This window comes from Gracilinanus agilis, chromosome 1 (assembly GCF_016433145.1).
Source record: "Gracilinanus agilis isolate LMUSP501 chromosome 1, AgileGrace, whole genome shotgun sequence".
Lineage (NCBI taxonomy): Eukaryota > Metazoa > Chordata > Mammalia > Didelphimorphia > Didelphidae > Gracilinanus > Gracilinanus agilis.
In genome coordinates, this window is record NC_058130.1 from 344,657,083 (window position 1) to 344,682,707 (window position 25,625).

Here is a 25,625-nt window from a genome sequence, read left to right on the forward strand (position 1 = left end):
AAGAACCTACTAAAAACAGGTAGGTGGCTCAATGGATAGAAAACCAAGCCTGAAGTCAAGGAGACCTGGGTTCAAATCTATCCTCAGACATTTCCTAACTATATGGTCCTGGGCAAGTCACTTAACATCCATTGCCTAACTTTTATTGCTCTTCTGCCTTGGAACCAATACTACATACCAGGCTCTATGCTATGTTTTGGGTATTCAAAGACAAAAAAGAATCCTTTGCCCACAAGAGGTTGACTTTAGTAGTTGTTGTTCAGGGGATCAGTCATGGCTGAATCATCATGACCCCATAAACCAGAGCTACCCATGGGGTTTTCTTGGCAGGCATTATTACCTTAGAAGTAAATAAGTTATCTGAGGCAAATACATGGTAGGTGACTTTAGAAAAGGCCCTCAAATATCACACTCCTTTGGTGACTGCGTATGCCAAGTCTCAGTGTGACATGATGTCCAGTCTATTCATGAACAGAAGAATAAAAATCTTACAAAAGAGGGAAGTAGTCTTAGAGGTCATCTTTCCAACAGCCCTCATTTTACAAATGAGAAAATTGAGAACCTGAGAAGGGAAAATGACTTAAGGTCACTCCACAGCTGGAAAGTAGCAAACTGGGATTTCCATTCAATCATTTACCCAGTGCCTCTTACTCAGAAGAAACTGATCTTAACTAAAGTGGACAACCTGGCTAGACTTCCCTTTTTGGAAAGACCTTACCCTTTCACTGTGTTCTTTGATTAATTGACTAAATCAATAGATATTGAATGAAATGTCCTTCATACATCTCAAACACAATATTTCTTTTTTATTTATTTAATTTTTAAAAAACTTTCGGTCTTAGAATCAATACTGTGTACTGGTTCCAAGGCATAAGAGCAATAAGGGTTAGGCAATGTGGGTTAAGTGACTTGCCCAGGAACACACAGCTAGGCAGTGTCTGAAGCCAAATTTGAATCTAAGACCTCTGGTCTCTAGGCTTGACTCTCAATTTATTGAACTACTTAGCTTCCCCTCAAACACAATAAGTTTCAAACAGAGTTCATCTTCTCCACCTTGCTCCCCAATCCTTGGAAAAAAAGTAAAAAAAAAAATTTTAGGTTTCTATTTCCATGGGAAGTGTCCACCATCCTTCTAGACATCCAGATACCCAACCACCCTTCTCAGTTCTTCATTCTCCCTCATCCCACATCCATTGCCAAATCTTATCGATGCTGCCTCCACAACATCTTTGGCATCTCTCCTCTTAGACTACCACCACCTTACTTCAGGACTCTCCTATTTCTGTAAAAGTCTCCTAACTGCCTCAACTCTCTGCCCTCTCTGATCCATCTTCCACATAGTAGCCAAAGCAGTATTATTAAAGCATAGGGCAGACTCTCTCACTCTCCTTTACAATGAGTTTCAGTATCATTTACCTTACAATTACCTTCAGTATCAAATATGAACTCCTCTCTTTGACATTTAAAACCCTCAACAATCTGCATCCAACCTATCTTTCTAGCCTTATTATATACATTTCTCCCCTTCACACACTCTTCAATCAAGTCAAACTTTTCTTGCTTGGTCTCATATCCTGTAACAATTGATCCTTTATTCCTGGAATGAACTCCCTCTTCATCCCTACTTCTTAAAATTCTTAGTTCAAATCTCTTCTTAGTCATTATTTCCTAAATGAGACAATTCCTGACCCCCTTAGCTACTAAGTGCCTCCTCACAAGAAAATTATCTAGTATTTATTGTATGTGTATGTGCATATACTTATATTACATGTACTTCAATGGGAGCTTATGAGATGACTCTATAGACTGAAAACTCCTTCAGGACAGTGGCTGTTTCATCTTTTTATTTGTATACCCAGTGCCTGAGAAAGTGAAATGATTTGTTTAAGGTTACACCACAGCTAGGAAATAGCAAACTGGAATTTCCATCCAATAATCATTTACCAAGTACTTCTTGTTCAAAAGAAACCACTAGGTAACACAGTGTATAGAGAACCCAGCCCCAAATCAGGAATATTCATATTCCTGGGCTATGTGACTCTGGAAAAGTCACTTATTCTATTTGCCTCAGTCTCCTCATCTATAAAACGATCTGGGTAAGGAAATGACAAACCATTCCAGTATCTCTGCCAGGAAAAACCCAAATGGGGTCATGAAGAGTCGACACAACTGAAAAACTACTGAACTACAACAACAACCCAGCCCCTAGCACACTATTTGGCCAGATTGCTGGTGGAGTTGTGAATTGACGCAACCATTCTGGAAGGCAATTTGGAGTTATGGCCAAAGAGCTTTAAAAAACTGCATGCCTTTTGATCCAGCTATACCACTGCTAGGCTTATATCCCAAAGAGATAAAAAAAATGTTTGTATAAAAATATTTATAGCTGTGCCTTTTGTGGTGGCAAATAACTGGGAAATGAGGGGGTGTCCCTTGATTGGGGAATGACTGAAAAAATTGAGGTATATGATGGTGATGGAATATTATTGTGCTATAAGGAATGATGAACTGCTTGATTTCTTTAAGAATTGAAAAGACCTCCATGAATTGATGCAGAGTGAAATGAGCAGAACCAGGAGAAACATTATACACAGAAACTGAGACATTGTGGGATGATCAAATGTAATAGACTCTACTACTAATAGCAATGCAATGATCAAGAATAATCCTGTGGAACTTATGAGAAAGAACACTATCCACATCCAGAGAAAGAACTGTGGGAGTGGAAGAAAAACATATGACTGATCACTTGGTTATGTGGTATATGATTTGGGGTTTTGGTTTTTAAAAGATTACTCTATTACAAAAATGAATAATATGGAAATAGGTTTTGAGTAATAAGACATGTATAAACCAGGGGAATTGTTTGTCAGCTCTGGGAGGGGTGAGGGGAGAGAGAGAGCATAAATCTCTAAATAACTCTCTAATAATCTCTAAATAAATAAATCATAAATAACCATGGGAAAGTATTCTTTTTAAAAAATCAATAAATGGGGGCAGCTGGGTAGCTCAGTGGATTGAGAGGCCTAGAGACAGGAGGTCCTAGGTTCAAATCTGACCTCAGACACTTCCCAGCTGTGTGACCTTGGGCAAGTCACTTGACCCTTATCACTCTTCCACCTATGGGCCAATACACAGAAGTTAAGGGTTTAATTTTTTTTTTTAAATCAATAAAATATTGTGAAAAAAAAACAAAAAATACAAAACAATAAAAACAATATTTGGTTAGTCTTAATAAGTGTTTATCAATTGGGCTTTGTGTTTCCCATAACAGATATAGACTAACACAAAATAGGAGCCTATAGACAACTCAACCAGGCAGTGATAAAACAGGGAAATGTAGTACCTGCTCCCATCTCTCCTACCCATTCTCCCCTCTCTCCCCTCCTCTAACATGATATTGTATGCTCCAATGTCAGCTCTTGTCTCTAGGCTCAAAATTCCTGGACATTGTCTTGTTTTATGTCATCTGGGAATGCTTCATAGGAGAGAAAAAAAATTGCATCTGGGTCTTGATGATCTTACTCAGATATTCTTAGAGTACTATTATCTACCACACATTCCACTTGTGGGCATGTTCTCTCTCTCTAGTTCTCTCTTTCTCTCCTTCAAAAATAAGCTTTTGGAGAATTCAGCCTATCCTTTCTTGTTTTTGTTCCTAGCTCAAAAAGTGTCATGTATTAGGTGCTTTAAGAATGACAAAGTGGATGAAAAGGATTGTTATAATCAACGAGTAGGAGGGGTGGACAAAGGATATCAATAAAAGATCAGTTCCTTGGATGAGCAGAATAGGGAGGAGGTAAATAAATACAGAATAGCTATAGGGTCTAGGTTGTTTTTGTTGCCACATTTTAGTCGTGTTTGGCTCTTTGGGACCTCATTTGGGATTTTCTTGGCAAGAATATTGGAATGGTTTGTCATTACCTCATCCAGTTCATTTTATAGATGAGGAAACTGAGGCAGACAGGGACAAGTGACCTCACAGGGTCACACTTCTAGGACGTATCTGGGGTCAGATTTGAACACAGGTCTTTCTGACTCCACGCCCGGTGCTCTGCACTGAGCCACCTAGCTGTCCCAGAAGGTCTGAGTCGTGAGTGAAAACCTCACGCTTTGAGTTCAGACACATGAAGAAACTGAGATTTCAAACACTAACTTAAAGAAAACTCTGTTCCTGGAAAAAAAAAAAGAGAGCTCTCTGACTGCTGCCCATTCTGTGATCTACAGAAAGGGAATGCCAGATGTAAATAATCCAAAGTGGAAATCATGTCGTTTCACCTCTTCTGCAGAAATCAGCTATCTCTACTTCACTCTTCTGGCAGAATCAGTTTCCTGTTGTCCCACAACCCTAAAGAATGAGTTGCTATGGAAACAAGCCATTACATTACTTTCACAAATTTGATTCCAAATTTTTCATCTTTATGTACAAAAGTAAGAATGATGAGAGTCCGTGTGGAATAAAAGAAAGAGAGCCAGTTGTGGAACCGGGTTCTGGTCCTACCCTGGACACACACTTGTCGGTATGACCCTGGATAAGTGGCTTCTCCCTCATTCCTCTGGGCAATTATGACTATAAATTGCAGGAAACGGTGCTGAATCATATTAGCAAAGAAAGGAAGGGTAAAGTTCCCTCACACCAAGGAAACCTCAAATCTCTATGATGAGAATGATCTCCTTCTGAAGGCTCATTTATAACAGAGAGTAAAAATCCAAAATTTCTCCCCAAATTGAGTGTTAGATTTGTCAGCCAGTCAACAAACATTATTAAATACCTACGAAGGGACAAGTACTGTAATAAACTCTAGGGATTCGGATTCAAAGGACATGATTTTGAATCTCTGATATCCCTTTGGCTACTTGTGTATTGATGAGTCCCTTCAGGAACAGTTAAGTGGTTCAATGGATGGGGTGCCAGGACTGGAGAAGGGGAGGTCCTGGGTTCAAATGTAGTCTCAGATACTTCAATAGCTGTGTGACCCTGGACAAGTGATTTAATTCTGATTGCCTAGCCTTTACCACTATTCTGCCTTGGAACCAATAGTTAGTAATAAGACAAAAACAAAACAAAAAAAGAGTAAAAAAAAAAAAAAGAAAAATCAGTTCACTTCTGTCCCCCTTTGTTTTGTAAGAGGGAAATAGGTTTTAAAGCATTTTGGAAGCTTAGACAGACAGACAGATTCTATCTCAGCTCCTTTACCACTATTCTGCCTCGGGACCAATAGTTAGTAATAAGACAAAAACCAAAAAAAAAAAAAAAAAAGAGAGAGAGAGAAAAAAAAAAAAGAAAAATCAGTTCACTTCTGTCCCTCTTTGTTTTGTAAGAGGGAAATTATTTCCTTCTTACAGTTTCCCATCAGTAAAAGCAGGGGGAGTCTGTCTAGTTGACTTCCAAAGTTCAGTTCAGCTCTAGTCCTCTGGTGCATTTGTTCAAACAGTTTTTACCCTCAGATCTGGGAAGGGACAGACAGTGAGCCTCTCCAACAGACCTTCCTCTGTCCTTTAGGTTTTAGTCATCACTTTTATTTCCTTTAATCAAGGCATGCGGTGTTCCAAAGTTTCCAGAATTATTATTATTTTCCATTTTCATCCGAGTTCCGTTCTTCTCTGTGTCTTTGCACGTCAGTCCATAAATTATATGCCTGCTGCCCAATTGTGCGTTCCTTCCCACCAAGGAGAGCGGCAACACAACCTTAAATTAAAACCACTCAAAACACAGTTGGTTTCCGGGCTCTTTGTCACATGCTCTGTACAGGACTTACCTTGCCATCATGCCAGATGCTTTCATTTCCCTCTGGATCCACATGATCTGTCTCCAAGGTGAGGTAGACCAATCTCCGTTTCAGCCCCTTCTCTTTCATCAGTCTCAGTGCCTGCTTTCCTATGAAGTCTGCTGGCTGCAAGAATGCCAGATAATGATGATAAATGATTGTTCGGGCACTGTGACAAGGTTATCGATGCAAGCATTTAAATTTGTCTTTATGATTTTCTCGCCAATTAAACATTAAATAAAAATACAGATTAAATCAAAGGGCTGGGCAAATATTTCTCAGTCTCAAAATGACATTATCAGCTACTTTTCCCCTTCAAGAGCTGGTAGATTTAAATCTAATAATTTGTAGTGACAATGTTGCTGGCGCTACAGAAAACAAGAAAACAGAAGTCGCCGTCCTGTGCTTGTGGGCTGCCATGGTGACCCTCACGCCTAAAGATTCCACGTTGCAGACTTGGCCATTTTTGCTTTAAGTTGCAGCTCATTTCCCATCTAGAGCGAGCAGATCACTAGGAAGTCACTCTCTTGAAAGAAGTGAAGAATAGTTTGATTTTAAATAAGCTACTTTGAAAAAATCTCCTAAACAATGATCCCTAGTGATTTTTTTTTGTTAATACACAAATCATCGCCGTAATTAATATTCAAGATTTAATCAATGCAGCCCAAACTGGAAAATGAGAAGTTAGAGATGGCTTTCTTGGATGGAAAGCTCTTTAATAAAAGGCAGTATAGTACAAATGAAAGATATCGCATGGCTCAAAATAAAAGCTATAATAAGAAACACTCCGACCCCATTGCTTTGCATAGGTGGTAAGCCTTAAAGTGTGGTACTTAGCATGTATCTTCAGATTTTTTTGATGTATTTTTTGAAATCCTTACCTTCTGTTTTAGAATTGATACTGTGTATTGGTTCCAAGGCAGAAGAGTGGTAAGGGCCAAGTAATGGGGGTCAAGTGACTTGCCCAGGGTCACACAGCTAGGAAGTGTCTGAGGCCAGATTTGAACCTAGGACCTCCTGTCTCTAGGACTGACTCTCAATCCACTGAGCTACCCAGCTGCCCCCTTTTTTGATGTATTGATCAGTTACACTAATTTTTTTCCTCTTAAAATATTATTTGTTATATGATATGGCTGTCTGGGAGAGGAGAGGGAGTGATACTGAGGGAAATTAAGGTAACATAAAATCAAAATATATCAATAAAAACTTAATTTCCATAAAAGAAAGTACTGTAGAGTCAGAAAACTTGAATTCAAATCTCGACTCTGCAATCTAATTGACTTATATGGCCTTGGAAAGTTAATACACTAAAAATGTCTGAAGATATATGCTATGGATAACACTTTGTACACAACACCCCAACTTAGACAGAGGTTCTTAACATTTTTGGTTGTTCTTAATATATTTTGGTTATATTTCAATAGAGTTGGTTTCTTTTGTTATCCTGCATATTTAAAAGCATTATTCCTTGGAAGGGGCCCTGGACTACCTGACTACCAAATGGGCCTATGATACAAAAAATTAAAAAGGTTAAAAATCCCAGTGTTGAAAGATAATGCCTTATTGTTGTTGCTGTTGTTCACTTGTTTTCAGTCATGTCAGACTCTTTAGGAACCCTTTTAGGGGTTTTTTTTTTTCTTTACTCTTACTTTCTGTCTTTATAGCAACTCTTTTTTTTTTTTTTTTTTTTTTTTTTTTAGCCCTTACCTTCTGTCTTAGAATCAAAACTGTGGGGGGCAGCTGGGTAGCTCAGTGGATTGAGAGCCAGACCTAGAGTTGGGAGATCCTATGTTCAAATCAGCCTCAGACACTTCCCAGCTGTGTGACCCTGGGCAAGTCACTTAACTCTCATTGTCTAGCCCAGTGCTTACCAAAATTTTTTTGCCTACTTTCCCCTTTCCAGAAAAAAATATGACAGCCCCCTGGAAATTAATTTTTTAAAATTTTAATAGCAATTAATAGGAAATATAAATGTACCTGTGGCCATCACCACTCTTATTGATTGCTGCAGCACCCACCAGGGGGTGGTAGCGCCCACTTTGGGAATCACTGGTCTAGCCCTTACCACTCTTCTGCCTTGGAGCCAATATACAGTATTGACTCCAAGATGGAAGGTAAGGGTTTAAACAAACAAACAAACAAACAAATAAATAAATGAACAAATAACTAAATGAATGAATGAAAGAATGAAATATTATGATTTGGTTCCAAGGCAGAAGAGCAGTGTCTGAGGTCAGATTTGAATCTAGGACCTCCCATCTCTAGGCCTGGTTCTCAATCCACTAAACCACCTAGCTGCCCCCCTTTGTAACAGTTCTTAAGACAGAAGGGCTAGGCAAATGGCAGGGGGGGGGGTCAAGTGACTCTCATATTACACAGCTAGGAAGTGGCTGAGGCCAGATTTGAACGTAGGTCTTCCCAAATCCAAACCTGATGCTCTTTCCACTGTTCCCTTTAGCTACCCTAGAGGTTTTCTTGGCAAAGATACTAGAGTGGTTTTCCATCTCTTCTAGATGAGGAAACTGAGGCAAACAGGGTTAAATGACTTGCCCCCTAGGGTCACCCAGCCAGTAAGTATCTAAGCTGGATTTGAACTTAAAGTCTTCGTGACTTCCGGACTCCAGGCCCTGTACTCTATCAACTGAGCCACCTAGGTGCTCTATAATACCTTAAATCCTTATCAATTTACATTTAATCAAGAATTAATTAGCACCTATATGAGAACAATACTGTGTTGAAATTGGAGGTAGCCCAGATCAAGAAAGAGGAAGGAGTAGTTTGAAGGGTGTGGGAATGTAGTTTTATAAGAAATTAGAGAAGTTGATGCATAAGGCATACACTAAAATTTGCCATTTTCATGATATTACCAGAGCCAGTCCTAAGGGATAATATAAGACATCAACTAATCATCATGGAAAAATCAACTTTGACCTCTCTTTACACTTCTGCATTCTCATCTTCCCTTAGCTGCCTATAGGATATTCCCCATTTGGATGCATCTCTTCCCTATCCCCTGTACTTCAACCTCTCTAAAACTGAGCTTATTATATTTCCCCTTAAACTTGGTCCTTCTGATTTTCCTAACTATCAGTAGGATGACCATTCAATCTCCTATGACCGAAATCTTGGTATCTCCTTCCATAGTATCTTTTGGATTTCTTTTCTTCCACTCTCCACTTTCCTCATCATACAATGCACCTTATTTGTTGTTATTATTGTCATTCAGTAATTTCAGTTGTGTCCTGTGACCCCATTTGGAATTTTCTTGGCAAAGACACTGAAGTAGTTTGCTGTTTCCTTCTCCAGCTCATTTTACAGATGAGAAAACGGAGGCAAACTGGGTGTAGTGCTTTGTCCAGAGTCACTCACCTAGTAAGTGTCTGAAGTCAGATTTGAACTCAGGAAGATCAGTTTTCCTGACTCTACCCGGGTGCTCTTATCCACTGTGCTACTTAGCAGCCTCAAAAATCTTTAGTTGTTCCTAATTAATTTATTGAGTAAATTTCGAACTTTACTATCTATCAGGACTCTCCACAATCTAGCACCCTCTTGCCTAATCAACCTTATTTTATATCAGTTTCCAACGTATTTGTTGTGCTTCAATCAAACATAAATACTCTGGTTCTTGAATATATCCTATGTTGTCTCACCTCTATCCCTATGTTTATGCTGTTCTCCATGCTTGAAATATGTCAACTCAATTCACTGAGATTTTAAGTACTCACTAAATGGTACCTTTTCCTGAGGAGCCAAAGTCCCTCCTCTCAGGATGCTTATATTTACTCTACTGGAGGATATAACATATAAACAGATAAGATCAATGCAAAAGTGCATCAGCAGCTATCTCAGACATAGGAACTGCTGATACATAATGAACTGGATGCATGATGAACAACTAGAAGGAAGGAAGTGAGCTAGACCTTGTTTGGAAAATTGTGCAGGGATTTCAATGATACTTAGATTCTCTGAGACATGAAAATCCATCCTTTAAACACAAATGTGGTCCACTGGATGTCTCTGATGAAGATTTAGTGAGAAAGAGTGTCAGAACCACACCAAGTACTTAGGAAATCTATATTGGAAGCATCATAGTCTTGAAAGCAACAAAAGATCATTTTCTAATATGTACTAGGAAGGGGAATGGGCCCCCCAAATAGAAAATATCATGGAAGTGTTTTTTTACCTTCAAAATGGGAATATTCTCTTTTCACATAACCCTACTCATTTTTTTTAACCCTTACCATCTATCTTAGAATCAATACTGTGTATTGGTTGCAAGGCAAAAGAGCAGTAAGTGGTGCAATGAGGGGTAAGTGACTTGCCTAGAGCCACACAGCTAGGAAGTGTATGAGTCCAGATTTGAACCTAGGACCTCCCATCTCTAGGCCTGATTCTCAATCCACTAAGCCACCTATTCATTTTTTAAAGCTGCCCCCCTATTCATTTTTTAAAGTCCAAATCAAACATCACCTCCAAGAACGGTTTGCTGAGCCCCCAAATTACTATCAATCTCTCCTTTCTGTCTCCATGGGCTTAACACATCATTTATTTTTTCAATGTAATTTACCTTAGTTTTTAGTTCCAAATTTTCTCCCTCCTCTTTCCCTATTTATTGAGAAGGCAAAAACCAAACAACCCCATCCACAAAAACCTATTACAAATATGTATTATCATGCAAACTAAATTTGGAAGAAAGGAAGGAAGGAAGGGAAGAAGAAAGGGAGGGCAAAAGGGAGGGAGGGAGGAGGGAGAGGAGAGAGGAAGAAAGGGAGAATAAAAGGGAGGGATGGAGAAAGAGAGTGAGGGAGGGAGGGAGGAAGGGAGGGAAGGAGAAAAATATATTTCAGTCTTCACTCTGTGTCCACCATCTATTGGGAGGTAGATAGTATGTTTCATCATGAATCCTTTGGAATTGTTTTTGGTCATTGTGTTGATCAGAGTTTCTGTCATTCAGAATTGATTCATTCTTACAATATTGTTGTTATTGTATTATTCTCCTGATTCTACTCACTTCACTTTGCATCAGTTTATATAGTTTTTTCCAGGTTTCTTTGGAACCATCCTAAGATGATGCTTTTTTTAATAATACTATATTATTTCTATTCTTGAGTCCGGAATTGAGGTTCAGACTCATCCCTCACTCTTCCTAAGAAATTAAGAGAAATGCCTTGCATTTTCCACCATAGGAAAATGGGAGATTGGGATTATGAGGTTCCATCTAGTTAACCAGTATATGTTAGCTGCATGAGAAATGAGACCTTAGACCACTCGTTAAGAATCATTGGAGAAGGACACTTATAACAAGGTAGAATTAGATTTTGCACCCTAATAACTGGAGAAGAATGAGACCTGTGTGTGATTGGTCCACCATCACCAAAGGATGGGGAGGAATTGAGAGTCTTGATGGACCACAGTGACTATTCACCTAAGTGATGCCCTAGGATGTCCAAGGGAAGGACTGAATAATGAGTTTCCAAATTGTACTTATGGACCTTAGATGAAGGGACTTTGGGGTCTTTGATCACTGAGTAAGGTCACTGACCAAATAATTCATTGGTTAATGCTAAAATAAATTGATATTTTTACTCAGATGTCAGTCCTTCAGAATTTTAATTGTCACAATCCCCTTCATCATTTCTTATAGTATAATAGTATTCCATTACATTCATATGCCACAATTTGTTCAGTCATTCCCCAATTGCTAGGCATGTCTTCAGTTTCTAATTCTTTGCCGCCACCAAAAGAGCTGCTGTAGATATTTTTGTACATATAAGTCACTTTTTCTCTCTTTGATCTCTTTGGGACATAAAACTAGTAAAAGTATAACAGTCAAAGAGTAAGCACAACTTAATAGCTTTTGGGGCATAGTTCCAAATTGTTTTCCAAGATGGTTGGACAAATTCATAGCTCCAATGGTATTTTTTTTCTTCCATCTTTCTTTTTTTGATTAATTAATTAATTAATTAAGGATAGTTTTCCATGGTTACTCAATTCATGTTCTTTCCCTATCCTCTTCCCTTCTCCCTCCCGGAGCTGACAAGCAATTCCACTGGGTTATACATGTATCAATGTTCAAAACCTATTTCCATATTATTCATATTTGCAATAGAGTGATATTTTAATGTCAAAATCCCCAATCATATCCCCATTGAACCATGTGATTGATCATATATTTTTTTTGCATTTCTACTCTCATAGTTCTTTCTCTAGATGTGGAAAGCATTCTTTCCCATAAGTTCCTCTGGATTGTCCTGGGTCATTGCATTGCTGCTTGTAGAAAAGTCTATTGCATTCAATCGTGCCATAAAGTATTAATCTCTGTGTACAACATTTCACTCTGCATCAATTCTTGGAGGTCTTTCCAGTTCACATGGAATTCCTCCAGTTCATTATTCCTTTCAGCACAATAGTATATTCCATCACCATCAGATACCACAATTGTTCAGCCATTCCCCAATCAAGGGACACCCCCTCATTTTCCAATTTTTTGCCACTACAAAGAGCTCAGCAATAAATATTTTTGTACAGGTATTTTTCCTTATTATCTCTTTGGGGTACAAACCCAGCAGTGGTATGGTTAGGTCAAAGGGGAGGCATTCTTTTAAAGCCCTTTGCGCATAATTCCAAATTGCCCTCCAGAATGGTTGGATCAATTCACAACTCAACCAGCAATATATTAGTATTCCAATTCTGCCATGTCTCCTCCAACATTTATCACTTTCCTTTGCTACCATATTGGCCAATCTGCTAGGTGTGAGATGGTATCTCAGAGTTCTTTTAATTTGCATTTCTCTAATGAGGAGCGATTTCGAACACTTTTTCATGTGCTTATTGATAGTTTTTATTTTTTCACGTGAAAACTGCCTATTCATATTCTTGACCATTTGTCAATTGAGGAATGGCTTGATTTTTTGTAAATTTGACTTAGTTCCTTATATACTGGGGAAATTAAACCTTTGTCAGAGAGTTTTATTATAAAAATTTTTTCTGTTTGTTGCTTTCCTTCTAATTTTGGTTGCATTGGTTTTGTTTGTACAAAACCTTTTAAATTTGATATAATAAAAATCATTCATTTTACATTTTGTAATGTTCTCCATCTCTTGCTTGGTCTTAAATTCCTTCCCTTCCCACAGATCTGCAGGTATACTATTCTATATTCACCCAATTTATTTATGATTTCACTCTTTATATTTAAGTCATTTATCTATTTTGAATTTATCTTGGTACAGGGTGTGAGATGTTGATCTAAACCTAATCTCTCCCATACTGTTTTCCAATTTTCCCAGCAATTTTTGTCAAATAGTGAGTTCTTGTCCCAAAAGCAGGGATCTTTGGGTTTATTGAACACTAATTTGCAGAGGTAATTTACCCCTAGTCTATTCCATTGATCTCCAATGGTATATTAAAGAACTTCTAACATAGCATTTAGAGATGGTATGAAGTGCAATGTTAAGGACATTGGACCTGGTGTCTGAAGAGAATGATATCTGAATACTGACTGTGACACTTACTGGATGTGCAACTCTGAGAAAATCATTTAACTGCTCTGAGTTTATCACTTCCTCTATGAAGTAGGGACAATAATACATGCAATAGTGACATTGGAACAGCAGCTATAGAAGTAGGTAGGTGGCACAGTGGAAAGAGCTGGGCTTGTAGTCAGAAAGTTCTGAGTTAGAATCTGACATTAGACACTTAATAGTTGTGTGACCATAGAGAGATCACTTAACCTCTGTTTGCCTCAGTTTTCCCTTCAGTAAAATGGGAGTAATAATAGCACCCCACCCCTCACGGGGTTGTTGTAAGGATCAAATGATATAATAATTGTAAAGTACTTAGCACAATGCCTGGTACCCAGTAAGCACTATGTAAATGTTAGCTATTATTATTATTACTATACTTTCTGATATCATGAATATAAATAAATGAGAGTTAAGACTTATATTTTGGGAATAACTTGTTTCTTCTGGCCTTAACAAATATCAAGCAATGTAATCATTCATTAAACCTCTTCAAAAATAAACATAAACAAAATATAGATAATTTCATTCCTATATGGTATTTCAGGGTGAGGAAATTCCCTCTATTAACACAGACCAGCACTTTTATTCTTAGAGGGTTGCCAAGAACAGTGACAAATTAAGTGATTTGTCTAGAGATTGTGTGTGAAAGACAGAATTTGAACCCAGATCACCTAGCAGGGAATGTGGGAGACAGAGCACTATACCTGGAGTCAGGAAGATCTGAGTTCAAATCTTGCCCCAGATATTTCCTGGTTGGTTGAACCTATGCAAAAAATGCAACCTCCACCTGCCTTTGTTTACTTGTCTATAAAATAAGGACAATAATGGTACCTATTCTCCAAGGCTGTTGTAAGGATACATTGAGATAATATTTGGAAAGGCTCTGCAAACCTTGTGATACCTAGGTGGCACAGTGGATAAAATGTTGGTCATGAAGTCAAGAAGAATCATCTTTCTGACTTCTAATCTGGCCTCAGATACTTATTAGCTTTGTGACCCTGGGCAGTCCATTTAATTCTGTTTGTCTCAGTTTCCTCATCTGTAAAATGAGTTAGAGAGGGAAATGACAAACCACCCTAGTATCTTTGTCAAAAAAATACCAAATGGGGTCACATAGAATCACATATATCTCACCATGTCTCACCAATGACAAAATGTCTGTATAGAAATATTCAAAGCTGCGCTCTTTGTGGTGGCAAATAAGGAAAATGAGGGGTGTCCCTCGATTGGAGAATGGCTGAACAAACTGTGGAACATGATGGTGATGGAATACTATTATGCTATAAGGAATGATGAGCTGCTAGATTTCTATAAAAACTGGAAAGACCTCCGTGAACTGAGGAGGAGTGAAATAAGCAGATCCAGAAGAACATTATACACAGGAACTAAAACATTGTGGGATGATCAAATGTGATTGACTTTGCTACTTAAAGCAATGCAATGATCCAGGACAATTCTGAGGGACTTATGGAAAAGAATGCTATCCACATTGAGAGAAAGAACTGTGGGAGCAGAAATGCAGAAGAAAACATATGATTTATCACTTGTTTATATGGGTATAGGATTTGGGGTTTGGGTTTTAAAAGATGACTTCATTACAAACATGAATAATATGGAAATAGGTATCAAGTGATAAAACGTGTATAACTCAGTGGAATTGCTTGTCCGTGCTGGGAATAGGGGGATTGGGGAGAGGGGGGCAATGGGGAGGGACACAACACGAATCATGTAGCCGTGAAAAAATACTTTAAAATAAATAAGTAATTTTAAAAACAATGACAATTGCAAATCTTAAAGCACTATATAAACTTTCACTATTATTGTTGCTATTTGGAGATTGGCTACCTCTGAAAGCTTTAATGTGAAAACTTTATCTTACTTCTCATTTCCACTGGGCTTTTGTCCCAAGATTAGCACTTTCCCCCTACATTTAGTTATCAGTTATAAGTGGATAGAGGCGGGAGGAGGAGGCCTGAAGGTTAATGTGACGATTATAGCTGAAGCTTTCCTTGGGATCCAAGAACAGATGGGCAAGGTTTTAATGGGTCACCGCTGAATTAACTGTGCAGATGACAGTTAACAACTTCGAAAAATTTATAAATCCCCAGCACACTGAGGTTAAAGATAAAAAATAATCTTGGCTTATAGTTTTAATTAATCAGTTTGAGAAATTAATGGAAAAAAAACACATTAAACCAACAGTCTACTATAGAGAGAGAATATATCGGGTAAAGGTTGTTAGTTGTATTTTAAGTGACCTATAATTACTTATCCAGTTAGCTTTATTAAAAGCATATACATTACCCAAAGGAATATATCATAAAGCAGACTAATTAAATTAAATGAAAGTTTGGTTCTAATCTTTGGGAGAAATAGAAAGTTCTAAGTACTATCATTAAAGAAACAGGTGAGAAGATAAGATTGGCAGGAGTGGTGAGGATGGCCAGGGGGTAGAAGGACAAGTGGCAGGGATTCCAGAAGTGGGAAAGGACTAACCAAGGCTCACAGTAGGCTCATTAATCAACTAGAAGGCCCCTCAAAGGTCCTTTGGTCTAACACTCTTATTTTACTGATAAGAAATCAAGACTTTAGGAGGATAATGGATTTGCCTAAGGTTTACCCATCTCATAAACACATTTGAACCCAGAGCTTCTGACTCCAGAGGCAATGCCTTTTCCATTGTACCATGCTCCTTTCCTCCTAAAAGTGTAGGAGTAAAAGAAAGTAAACATTTATTAAGCTCCTGCTATGTGCCAGGCATTATCCTAAGAGCTTTACAAATATTATCTCATTTGATCCTCAGAAAAAGCCTTGGGAGATAGGTGCTATTATTATCTTAATTTTACAATTCAGCAAACTGAGACAGATAAAAATGCTACTTTTTGGTGTTGTTTAGTCATTTTTTAGTCATGTCTGACTCTTTGTGACTCGTTTGGGATTTTCTTGGCAAAGATGCTAATGTGGTTTGCCATTTCCTTCTACAGTTCATTTTACAAATGAGGAAACTGAGACAAACAGGGTCACACAGTTACGAAGTGTCTGAGGCCAGATTTGAACTTGAGAAGAAGGGTCTTTCTGATTTCAGATCTGGTGCTCTTCTATCCACTCTATCCACTGGGCCACTTAGCTGCCCCTGAGGTGATACAGCTAGCAATTATCTGAGAACTGGATTTGAACTCCTGATTTCATGGACGGGGCTCTAACCACTATATCATGTAGCTACCTAGAGAAGGCAAGGCATGCAGCATTTTGGAAGTTTAAGAACTTGTGCCTCACTTAAATCTTTGAGCCACAAAAGAGTTGAAACAAAGTTGAGAGAAATATGAAAACCTTGTTTCTTTAGTATCACCAAATTGGTTGACTAGTATTGAGGTCCCTAGAAGGTTTTTAAATATTAAAATAGCAGTTTCAACCTTTCCATAGTGTCTTTTTCACTGGAAAGCAAGGAGATTTTCATTCTTTGATTTAATTAATAACTTATAATTGAAAGAAAAACAGTAACATGAGTGAAAATTAGAATCTCAGATTGAGAAAGACCTTCTTCCCTTTTAATTCTAGACTGTCTCATTTAGTCATCTCATCAGCTCCAGCGAGTTCTATCATCATCTCTAAGAGCTTTTATTTATCTCAAATCTCTAGATCCACCCTTAGCCCTGAATCCCAGACCTGCATTACAACTCTTTTGACTTTGGCCACTGAATGGACCTACATCTCAATGGGTCTAAAAATAGAAATTCTTACTCTCTCTTCCCCGAGCTTTCCTCTTATTGCAGTCACCCAGGCTTGCAACCTTGGTGTTAACCTCACTTTCACTTACCATCTCACTTATCTAATCCATTGTTAAATCTTATTATAGTTCTCTCATATGTACCTTTCTTTTTACTCACAAAATCACCCTAGCTCAGGCCCTCATCACCTCCCACCTGGACCATTCTCTACTCAGCTGCCAAGGGAATTTTTCTTTCTTTCTTTTTTTTAAATAATTTTTTATTTTAAAAATATTTTTCCATGTTTACATATTTCATTTTCTTTCTCTCCTTTCCCCCTCCCAGATCCAATCAGCATTTCCACTGGGTTATACAAATGTTATCACTTATACCTATTTCCATATTATTCATTTTTGCAATAGAGAAATCTTTTAGAACCAAAACATGAAATCATATATCCATATAAACAAATAATAAGTCTTTAGTTTTTCTTCTGTGTTTCTACTCCCACAATTCTTTCTCTCAATGGGGATAGCATTCTTTCTCATAAGTCCCTTGGGACTGGGTAGCTCAGTGGATTGAGTGCCAGGCCTAGAGACAGGAGGTCCTAGGTTCAAATCTGGCCTCAGACACTTCCCAGCTGTGTGACCCTGGGCAAGTCACTTGACCCCCATTGTCTACCCTTAACACTCTTCTGCCTTGAAGCACAGTATTGACTCCAAGATGGAAGGTAAGGGTTTTAAAAAAAATAAAATAATTCCCTTGGGATTGTCTTGTATTAGTAAAGTCCATTATATTGTATTGTTCCACCATGTTTCACTTTCTGTGTACAATGTTCTCCTGGCTCTGCTCCTTTCACTCTGCATCAATTCCTGGAGGTCATTCCAGTTCACGTGGAATTCCTCCAGTTCATCATTCCTTACAGCACAATAGTATCCCATCACCCATCAGATACCACAATTTGTTCAGCCATTCCCCAATCAAGGGTCACCCCCTCATTTTCCAACTGTTTGTCACCACAAAGAGCACAGCTATGAATATTTTTGTACAAACATTTTTCCTTATTATCTCTTTGGGGTACAAATCCAGCAGTGGTATGGCTGGATCAAAGGGCAGGCAGTCTTTTAAAGTCCTTTGGGCATAGTTCCAGATTGCTGTCCAGAATTCACAACTCCACCAGCAGTGTATTAGTGCCCCAATTTTGCCACATCCCCTCCACCATTTATCACTTTCCTTTACTGTCATTTTGGCCAATCTGCTAGGTGTGAGGTGGTACCTCAGTGTCATTTTGATTTGCATCTCTCTAATTATTAGAGATTTAGAACATGTGTTTATTGATAGTTTTGATTTCTTTGTCTGAAAACTACCTATTCATGTCCCTTGACCATTGGTCAACTGGGGAATGTTCTGATTTTTTGTACAATTGACTTAGCTCCTTTTAAATTTGAGAAATTAGACCTTTGTCAGAGGTTTTTGCTCTAAAATTTTCCCCCAATTTACTGCTTCCCTTCTAATTTTGATTGCATTGGTTTTGTTTGTACAAAAAATCTTTCTTTTTTAAAAAATTTAATTTAATTTTTAATTTAAATTTTTGGGTTTTGTTTTTTTTGGGGGGGGGCACGGAGATTTCTAAAGGGTAGTTGTTGTTCAGTCCTATCCAACTCTTCATGACTCTGTGGAACATAGCATGACAATGCTGTTCATAGGGTTTTCTTGGGAAACATATTAGATTGGTTTGCCATTCTCTTCCAATTCTTTTTATAGATGAGGAAACTGATGCAGTCAGAGGTTAAGTGACTTGCCAAGGGTCATACAGCCAGTAAGTCTTTGAGGTCAGATTTGAATTCAGGACTTCTTTATTCTAGGTTCAGCATTTTATCCACCAAGCCATCTAATTGTCTCCTCTTTTAAAGGGAAGATCTAACCATCTCATCCTCCTGCTTAGGGAGCCCCAGAAGCTCCTTATTTTCTCTTGGAGGAAATATAAACTCCTCTTTTTGACTACAAAATTTTTCAAAGCCTGGCCTCTTGTTTCCTTTCCAGTGTTCTTATAGTTTACTCTCCTTCCCACACTCCGTGTTCCACGTATACTTGTGCCAGTCTATTTGTATTTCCTCCATTCTAATATTCCAATTCCTGGCTCTATATTTTTGCCCATACAAGCTTTGATGACCCTTATCCTTGCTCCTGCACTCACAAATGGGTCTCAGATGCTGGAGTAAAGTTCTATCTTCTTTTTACAGTTTTAGGAGTAACCTTTTAAAAAGATAGCTGGGCTTTTTGTGGTGGCAAAAAAAAAAAAAGGGAAATGGGCAGGGATGTCCTTTGACTGGGGAATGGCTGAACAAATTGTGGTATATCTGATGGTGAAGAAATACCATTGTGCTGTAAGGAGTGATGAATTTCTTGATTTCTATATGAACTGGAATAAGCTCCAGAAACTGATGCAGAGTGAAATGAGCAGAACCTGGAGAACATTGTACACATTAACTGCAGTATTGTGGGATGATCAAATGTAATCGACTTTGCTACTAATAGCAATACAATGATCCAGGACAGTTCTGAGGGACTTGGGAGAAAGATCACTATCCACATCCAGAGAAAGAACTTCAGGAGTAGAAATCCAGAAGAAAACATATGATTTATCACTTGTTTATATGGATGTAGATTTGGGGTTTGGGTTTTAAAAAAATCACTCAATTACAAAAGTGAATAATATGGAAACAGTTTTTGAGTGATAAAATATGTATAACCCAGTGAAATTGCTCATCAGCTCGGGGTGGGGAGAGGGAATGGAGATAAGAAGAATCATCGAATCATGGGAAAAAATTAAAATGAATAAATAAATAGATAGCTGGCATTTATATGGTTCTTTAAGGTTTTCCAAGAGTTTTATAACTATGATCTCATTTGATCCTCATAATAAAACTAGGAGGTAGGTGCCATTATTTAGCCCCATTTTATAAATGAGGAAACTGAGGCAAATAGAAGTTAAATGACTTGCCCAGGGTACCAGAGTCATTAAATGTCTGAGGCTGAATTTGAACTAGTCATTCTGATTACAGTCCCAGAACTCTATCCATTGTATCATCTAGCTTCCCTTAGTAAAGGTATAGAACTCTCTACTAGGCCATTCTATCCTCCAATATTTCTTTTCTACTATTAAATATGGGAAGAATTAGGACTCTTTTGATATTATTATTATTTATTCATATCTCCTTTTATGAAGGGCTGAGCCTATTCTTTGCTCCACACAACCTTCCTCCCTTCTTTCCTTCCTTTTTTCCCTTCCTTGTGACATAATAATAATAATCTTAATCATAATAGCTGACATATGTATATTTATATATAGTAGTTTAAGGTTTATAAGGCACTTCATAAGTATTCTTATGTGGTCTTCACAACAACCTTGGGAAATGAGTATACTTATTGTCATCCCCATTTTATAGAAGAAGAAACTGAGACTGACAGAGTAAGTGATTTCTTCAGAGCCAGACAAGTGGTAAATGTTTAAGGCTGGATTTGCACCCTTCTCCTTCATTCTAGAGCCAGTGCTCTATCCACTGAGTCAACTAGAAGAATTTCACTCCACTTGAGGCAGATCAGTAATTTATAGTCTTAAAGAGTTCTTGCGGACACTGAGAAGACAAGAGACTTGGCCAAGATTACACAGCTGGCATGTGTCGAAGGGAGGACTTGAACCATTCCCCACCTATGACACCGCACAGTCTCTTACCACTCTGACTCCCAGAGCATTACCCCAGCCTCCTTTCTCACCCATTGCCCATGATCTTTAAGGCTTTCCATATTTTTACCAATTTTTTTCTCTGCTAAATAGTCATACCTGAAATCATTTTCCCTAGAAGAAGGTATTGAGATTTTCCAGAGTTTAGTGTTATTTTCCAACTTCCTGTCTATGTTTATAAAATATTTATACTGTTTTAAATTGGTGAGAAGCTCTATAGTGTATTTAAGCTTTCATATAGTTTTCTGCTTCAGAAATGAAAAAAATCTTCTGATTTACTGTTATGTGATCAGAGAGGATTTTAACTCTGGATTCTTTTGTGCACTTAGGGGTTCTAGTGGGGTTGGCAGACATTCAGAAATTTCAAGAAAACTCTGAGAATGAGCCAAGATGAAACCTCAAAGCAGCTGATTTTCCTTTTGCTCCTTCTTTGATGCATTTCTTCCATGGCCAAGTGAGGAGATATAGGGCTCTGATTTATTTCAAAGAAACTTCCTTTGGAATAAACTAAAGCACTCCTTTAAAATGGAAAATTAAATTCAGTTTTAGATGTGATAATTGCATGTAATGAAATGTCCTTTTAGTTATTCAATTATTGAATTATATTGGAATACAAAAACTTGGCAAAGGAATGGCATGCAGAAATTTCCATGAAACCATGGCTCATTCTCCACAAGATGGCACTGTTATGTGTTGATAGAAAGCTTTGTTGTCTTTATGATGTGTATTCTTTCCTTCAGAAGTGGCCCCTAGAACTTGTAGGATCCTAATTATCTTATATGTTCTAAGAACTTGGACACCTAGGGTAGCAACATATAAAGAGACCCTGGGAATTCTCCTAGCCCAGCCTGAAGACTAGGATGGTTTGGGGGGCAGTATAGAGGACTAGATTGTTCTGAGATCCCTGAGACCAGGCAAGCTTACTTTGCTGTGGATTCTCCAGGCAGCCCATGAGACAAAGTATATTATTCCCAGAGTCCCATTCTTCCCATCATTCTCATTCAGAAGAGCTCTTTTAAAGCCATTGGATTTGAAGACTACTCTGATAGAACTTAAGCATCATTGTGAGGAACTGCAGAACACTAGAACAGGTTTCAGAAGACCTATATTCAATTCTAGATTGAGACACTTAATAACTAGTTACTCTTGGATAAGTTAATTAAATTTTCTGGATACTTTTTTTCTCATGTGTAAAATAAGCAAATGATGGCACCTACATACATACATAGGGTTCTTGTGACGATCAAATGAGATGATGTATCTAAAGTGCTTTGTAGACTTAAAGTTATTTATAAAATATCAGTTACTATATTTATTATATGAACCCACTTTCTTCCAGGATAACAGGTGAGGTACTAAGGATACCAGATAACAGAAATGTACTAAGTGCCAGAAATTCCTAAATCCTTTAGCAGCCAAATTTTTCTACTATGTTAACTTTTCTGAAGAAAATGCAGATTTTTTTGCCTTGCCTTAGCTCTTTGATGGGCACCTGCTTAGATAAATCCTGAGATTTTATTGATGTGGGTACTCCCTACAAAAGTTCAGGTCACTGTCCATTTATGTCTTCTCATCCTATATAATCTTTCTTCATATTCTCCCATAAATATTCTACAGAGAACAAATTCAATGGTCTGGAGGCTTTTCTTTAGCCCTCCTAATATTTTTCAGATACTTCTGTAGCCCTCAGGTTGACTGTTTTTTATTCCTAGTTTTCCTTATATGACTGGCCCACCTCCCTTTTCAATTAGACATTTCCTTCCTGATACTTTTATGACATTCATTGATTGCAACTTGTCATTGATTACCTACTGCAACCTAATTAAATACACCATGAGTCTTTCCAGAGCCAGGGGAAGGATATTTCCTCCCAAGACAAGGAAATTCTAGACAGAACAGTGCCTGTAACAGACAAGGACATTTCTCTGGCAAAAGGCTAATGACAATCAGAGAAATTTCAATGGGAAGTGGCACAGGTGCCACCTGCTGGGGCTGCGGAAAACTAAAGAAGTCACACTCAGATGAACTGTGATAAATAATTACTGCTGGGAGCCCTACCAGGTGCATGACTGGAAGTGGCTAAGACCAGGCAGGGGGCGTGGAGTAGATTGCTCAGAGTTGAATATCATTACTTTCCAGGAACTCTGTTCTGTTTTGCTTTTCTTTCCTTTTTTTTTTTTTTAAACCTATCAATAAAATGCTTCTTCTTTAAAATTTATGTGCAAACTAGGGAAGTTGCTGAAAACAACTGGTTGTTGTCATATAAAAAGTTTTCTGGAATTTTGGGGTGGGCAGAATGATCTAGAGAGGTGAGACTGCTCCAGTGACTATTATGTGACAATCTCTGGCAGAAACACACACATGCATGTACTTACACACACATATATCTAATAAAAATACATATATTTTATTTATTTAGATATATATCTTGGATATTTTTAATGTTTTAATATATATTTTAAAACCCTTACCTTCCATATTAGAATCAATACTGTGTATTGATTCCAAGGTAGAAGAGCAGTAAGGAAGGGGTTAAGTGACTTGCCCAGGGTCACACAGTTATGAAGTATCTGAGGTCAGATTTGAACCCAGGACACCCCTGTCTCTAGACCTGGTTCACAGTCCACTGACTCACCAACCTGCCTCCAGTATTAAATCTTAACAGTAAAAACTAGGATATCCAGATTGAGACGCTAATAGATTTAAGCATTTACTGGTTTTTTTTTTTTTTTACACTCTTCCCTTCCATCTTAGAATCAATATTGTGAACTGGTTCCAAGGCAGAAAAAATTCTAGGGCTAAGCAAATGGGATTAAGTGACTTGCCCAGGGTGACCCAGGTAGGAAATGTCTAAGGCCAGGTTTTAACCCAGGACTTCCCACCTCTGGACTTGGCTCTCTATCTACTGAGCCTTTTAGATGTCCCTGCATATGATATGATATTAATATGTTCATGGGGAACACTTATAAAATATCCTTTAAGTGAGTTTTATTCTACTGAGTTAGATTTTTAAAAAATTAACAAATAATAGATGGAGCCAGCTCTTGTAGTCTCTGCCTGTCCCCTTTTAGTCAATGGGATGAGTATAAAGATGAAATATACTGTAGAAAAATCTTTGCAGAAGTTTACCTGGGGGCAGCTAAGTGGCTCAGTGGATAGAAAGTCAGCACCGAATTCAGTAGAATCTGAGTTCAAATCTGGCCTCAGACACTTCTTAGTTGTGTGATCCTGGGCAAGTCACTTGACCCCATTGCCTGACCTTTTCTGCTGCTCTGCCTTTGAACCAATATTAATATCAAATCTAAGACAAAAAGTAAGGGTTAGGGGGGGCAGCTGGGTAGCTCAGTGGATTGAGAGCCAGGCCTAGGAGACGGGAGGTCCTAGGTTCAAATCTGGTCTCAGACACTTCCCAGCTGTGTGACCCTGGGCAAGTCACTTGACCCCCATTGCCTACCCTTACCACTCTTCCACCTATAAGTCAATACACAGAAGTTAAGGGTTTAAAATTAAAAAAAAAAAAAAGTAAGGGTTAGGGGGGAAAAAAAAGCTTGCCTGTTCCCCCCTCATGTTTTCATCAACTCAATACAAGTATAAATCATTGCCATAAAGATTTTATAAAGCTGAGAAGGTAAGCACGTAGTGGTAATTATGCATATCTTCTCAGTAATCTTTTGAGGAAAAATAATGCCATTCATGAATTTTTTCCATTATTTTGTTATTTTTCCCTTGAAAATGTTTCCTACCATGCCTTCAAAGCATGCTACCTCCAGCACCTCTTTTTAACATGTGTGTTCCATCTGATCCACTGTTTTTCCTGTCTTTGCTTTCATAAGATGCATTTTTATTTCCTCTTGTAGTACATTAGATATTAAGGTACTGGGTCTAAATTACATTGCACTGTCATTAATGATGAAAAACAGCCTTCATCTTTGTAAGCTTCCCTGTCTCCCCATTTCCCTATTTGTTTTGAAAGTATGGCAGCTAATTCTGATTTCAGCAGCACAGAATTAATTTTAGCATAGTTGTCGGGGGGGGGGCAAAAGTATCAGTTCTTCAAAATCATATTCTATTCCAACACTATCAGCCAAGACACCCCATACTTTACATCCTGCCTCATAAACTGTTGGATTTCCTCATTTTTTCTACTCCCCCAGGCTAAGAATCAACCATGTTTCTTATTTTTCCATATCACCTGATATGGAGAAGGGTATATGAATGGATGGATGGATGGATGGATGGATGGATGGATGGATGGATGAATGGATGGATGGATGGATAGCAGCTATTCTGATACATTTCTACCAGTCTTAAAGGTCTAATGGGATTGGCACATACAATGAGACCCTGGGAACTCTACGAGCCCCTTCTGGAGACTAGGATGGTTTGAGGAGGGCCAGTATAGAAGCCTGGGTGATTCTGAGATCCCTGAATCCAGTCAAACCTACTCTGCTGTGGTTTCTAGAGGTAACCCATGAGATGAAGTATATTGTTTCCAGGGTTGCACTCTTTCAATCATTCTCAATCAGAAGAGTCCCTCTATGGCCATCGGATTTGAGGGCTCCTCTGCTTAAACAGTGAACCAGCCAACAGTGGGAAAGGGTACAGAGAAGTGAAGGAGGTAAAAGGCAGAATTTTCCCATTATCCTGTGAAATATTTTGCTCTAAGTTGAACACAGATAGCAACACAAATGACATCTGTTGGTCATGCATGGTTCGGGCATTGCTCATTAATTATCTTACTGTCCTAGACACATTTAGTTTCCTTTCTGTTCAGTTTGGCAGGAGTGGCATACATAGAGAGATAGGGAGTGGACCGATGGTTTAATTTGTATAGGGAAAGCCCAGTTGATGAAATTTCCTCCACCAATGTAGGCTGGCACCT

At 38.2% G+C, this 25,625-nt stretch overlaps 1 protein-coding gene across 1 annotated transcript in view; it reads right to left on the reverse strand.

Moving 5' to 3' along the window:
• Nucleotides 1–25,625, reverse strand: part of DMGDH (dimethylglycine dehydrogenase) — a 110,958-nt gene that overhangs the window by 11,068 nt on the left and 74,265 nt on the right. Inside the window, exon 14 of the mRNA XM_044680929.1 lies at nucleotides 5,760–5,894. Coding sequence (XP_044536864.1) covers nucleotides 5,760–5,894 — 135 coding nt within the window. The remainder of the gene's footprint in view (nucleotides 1–5,759; nucleotides 5,895–25,625) is intronic.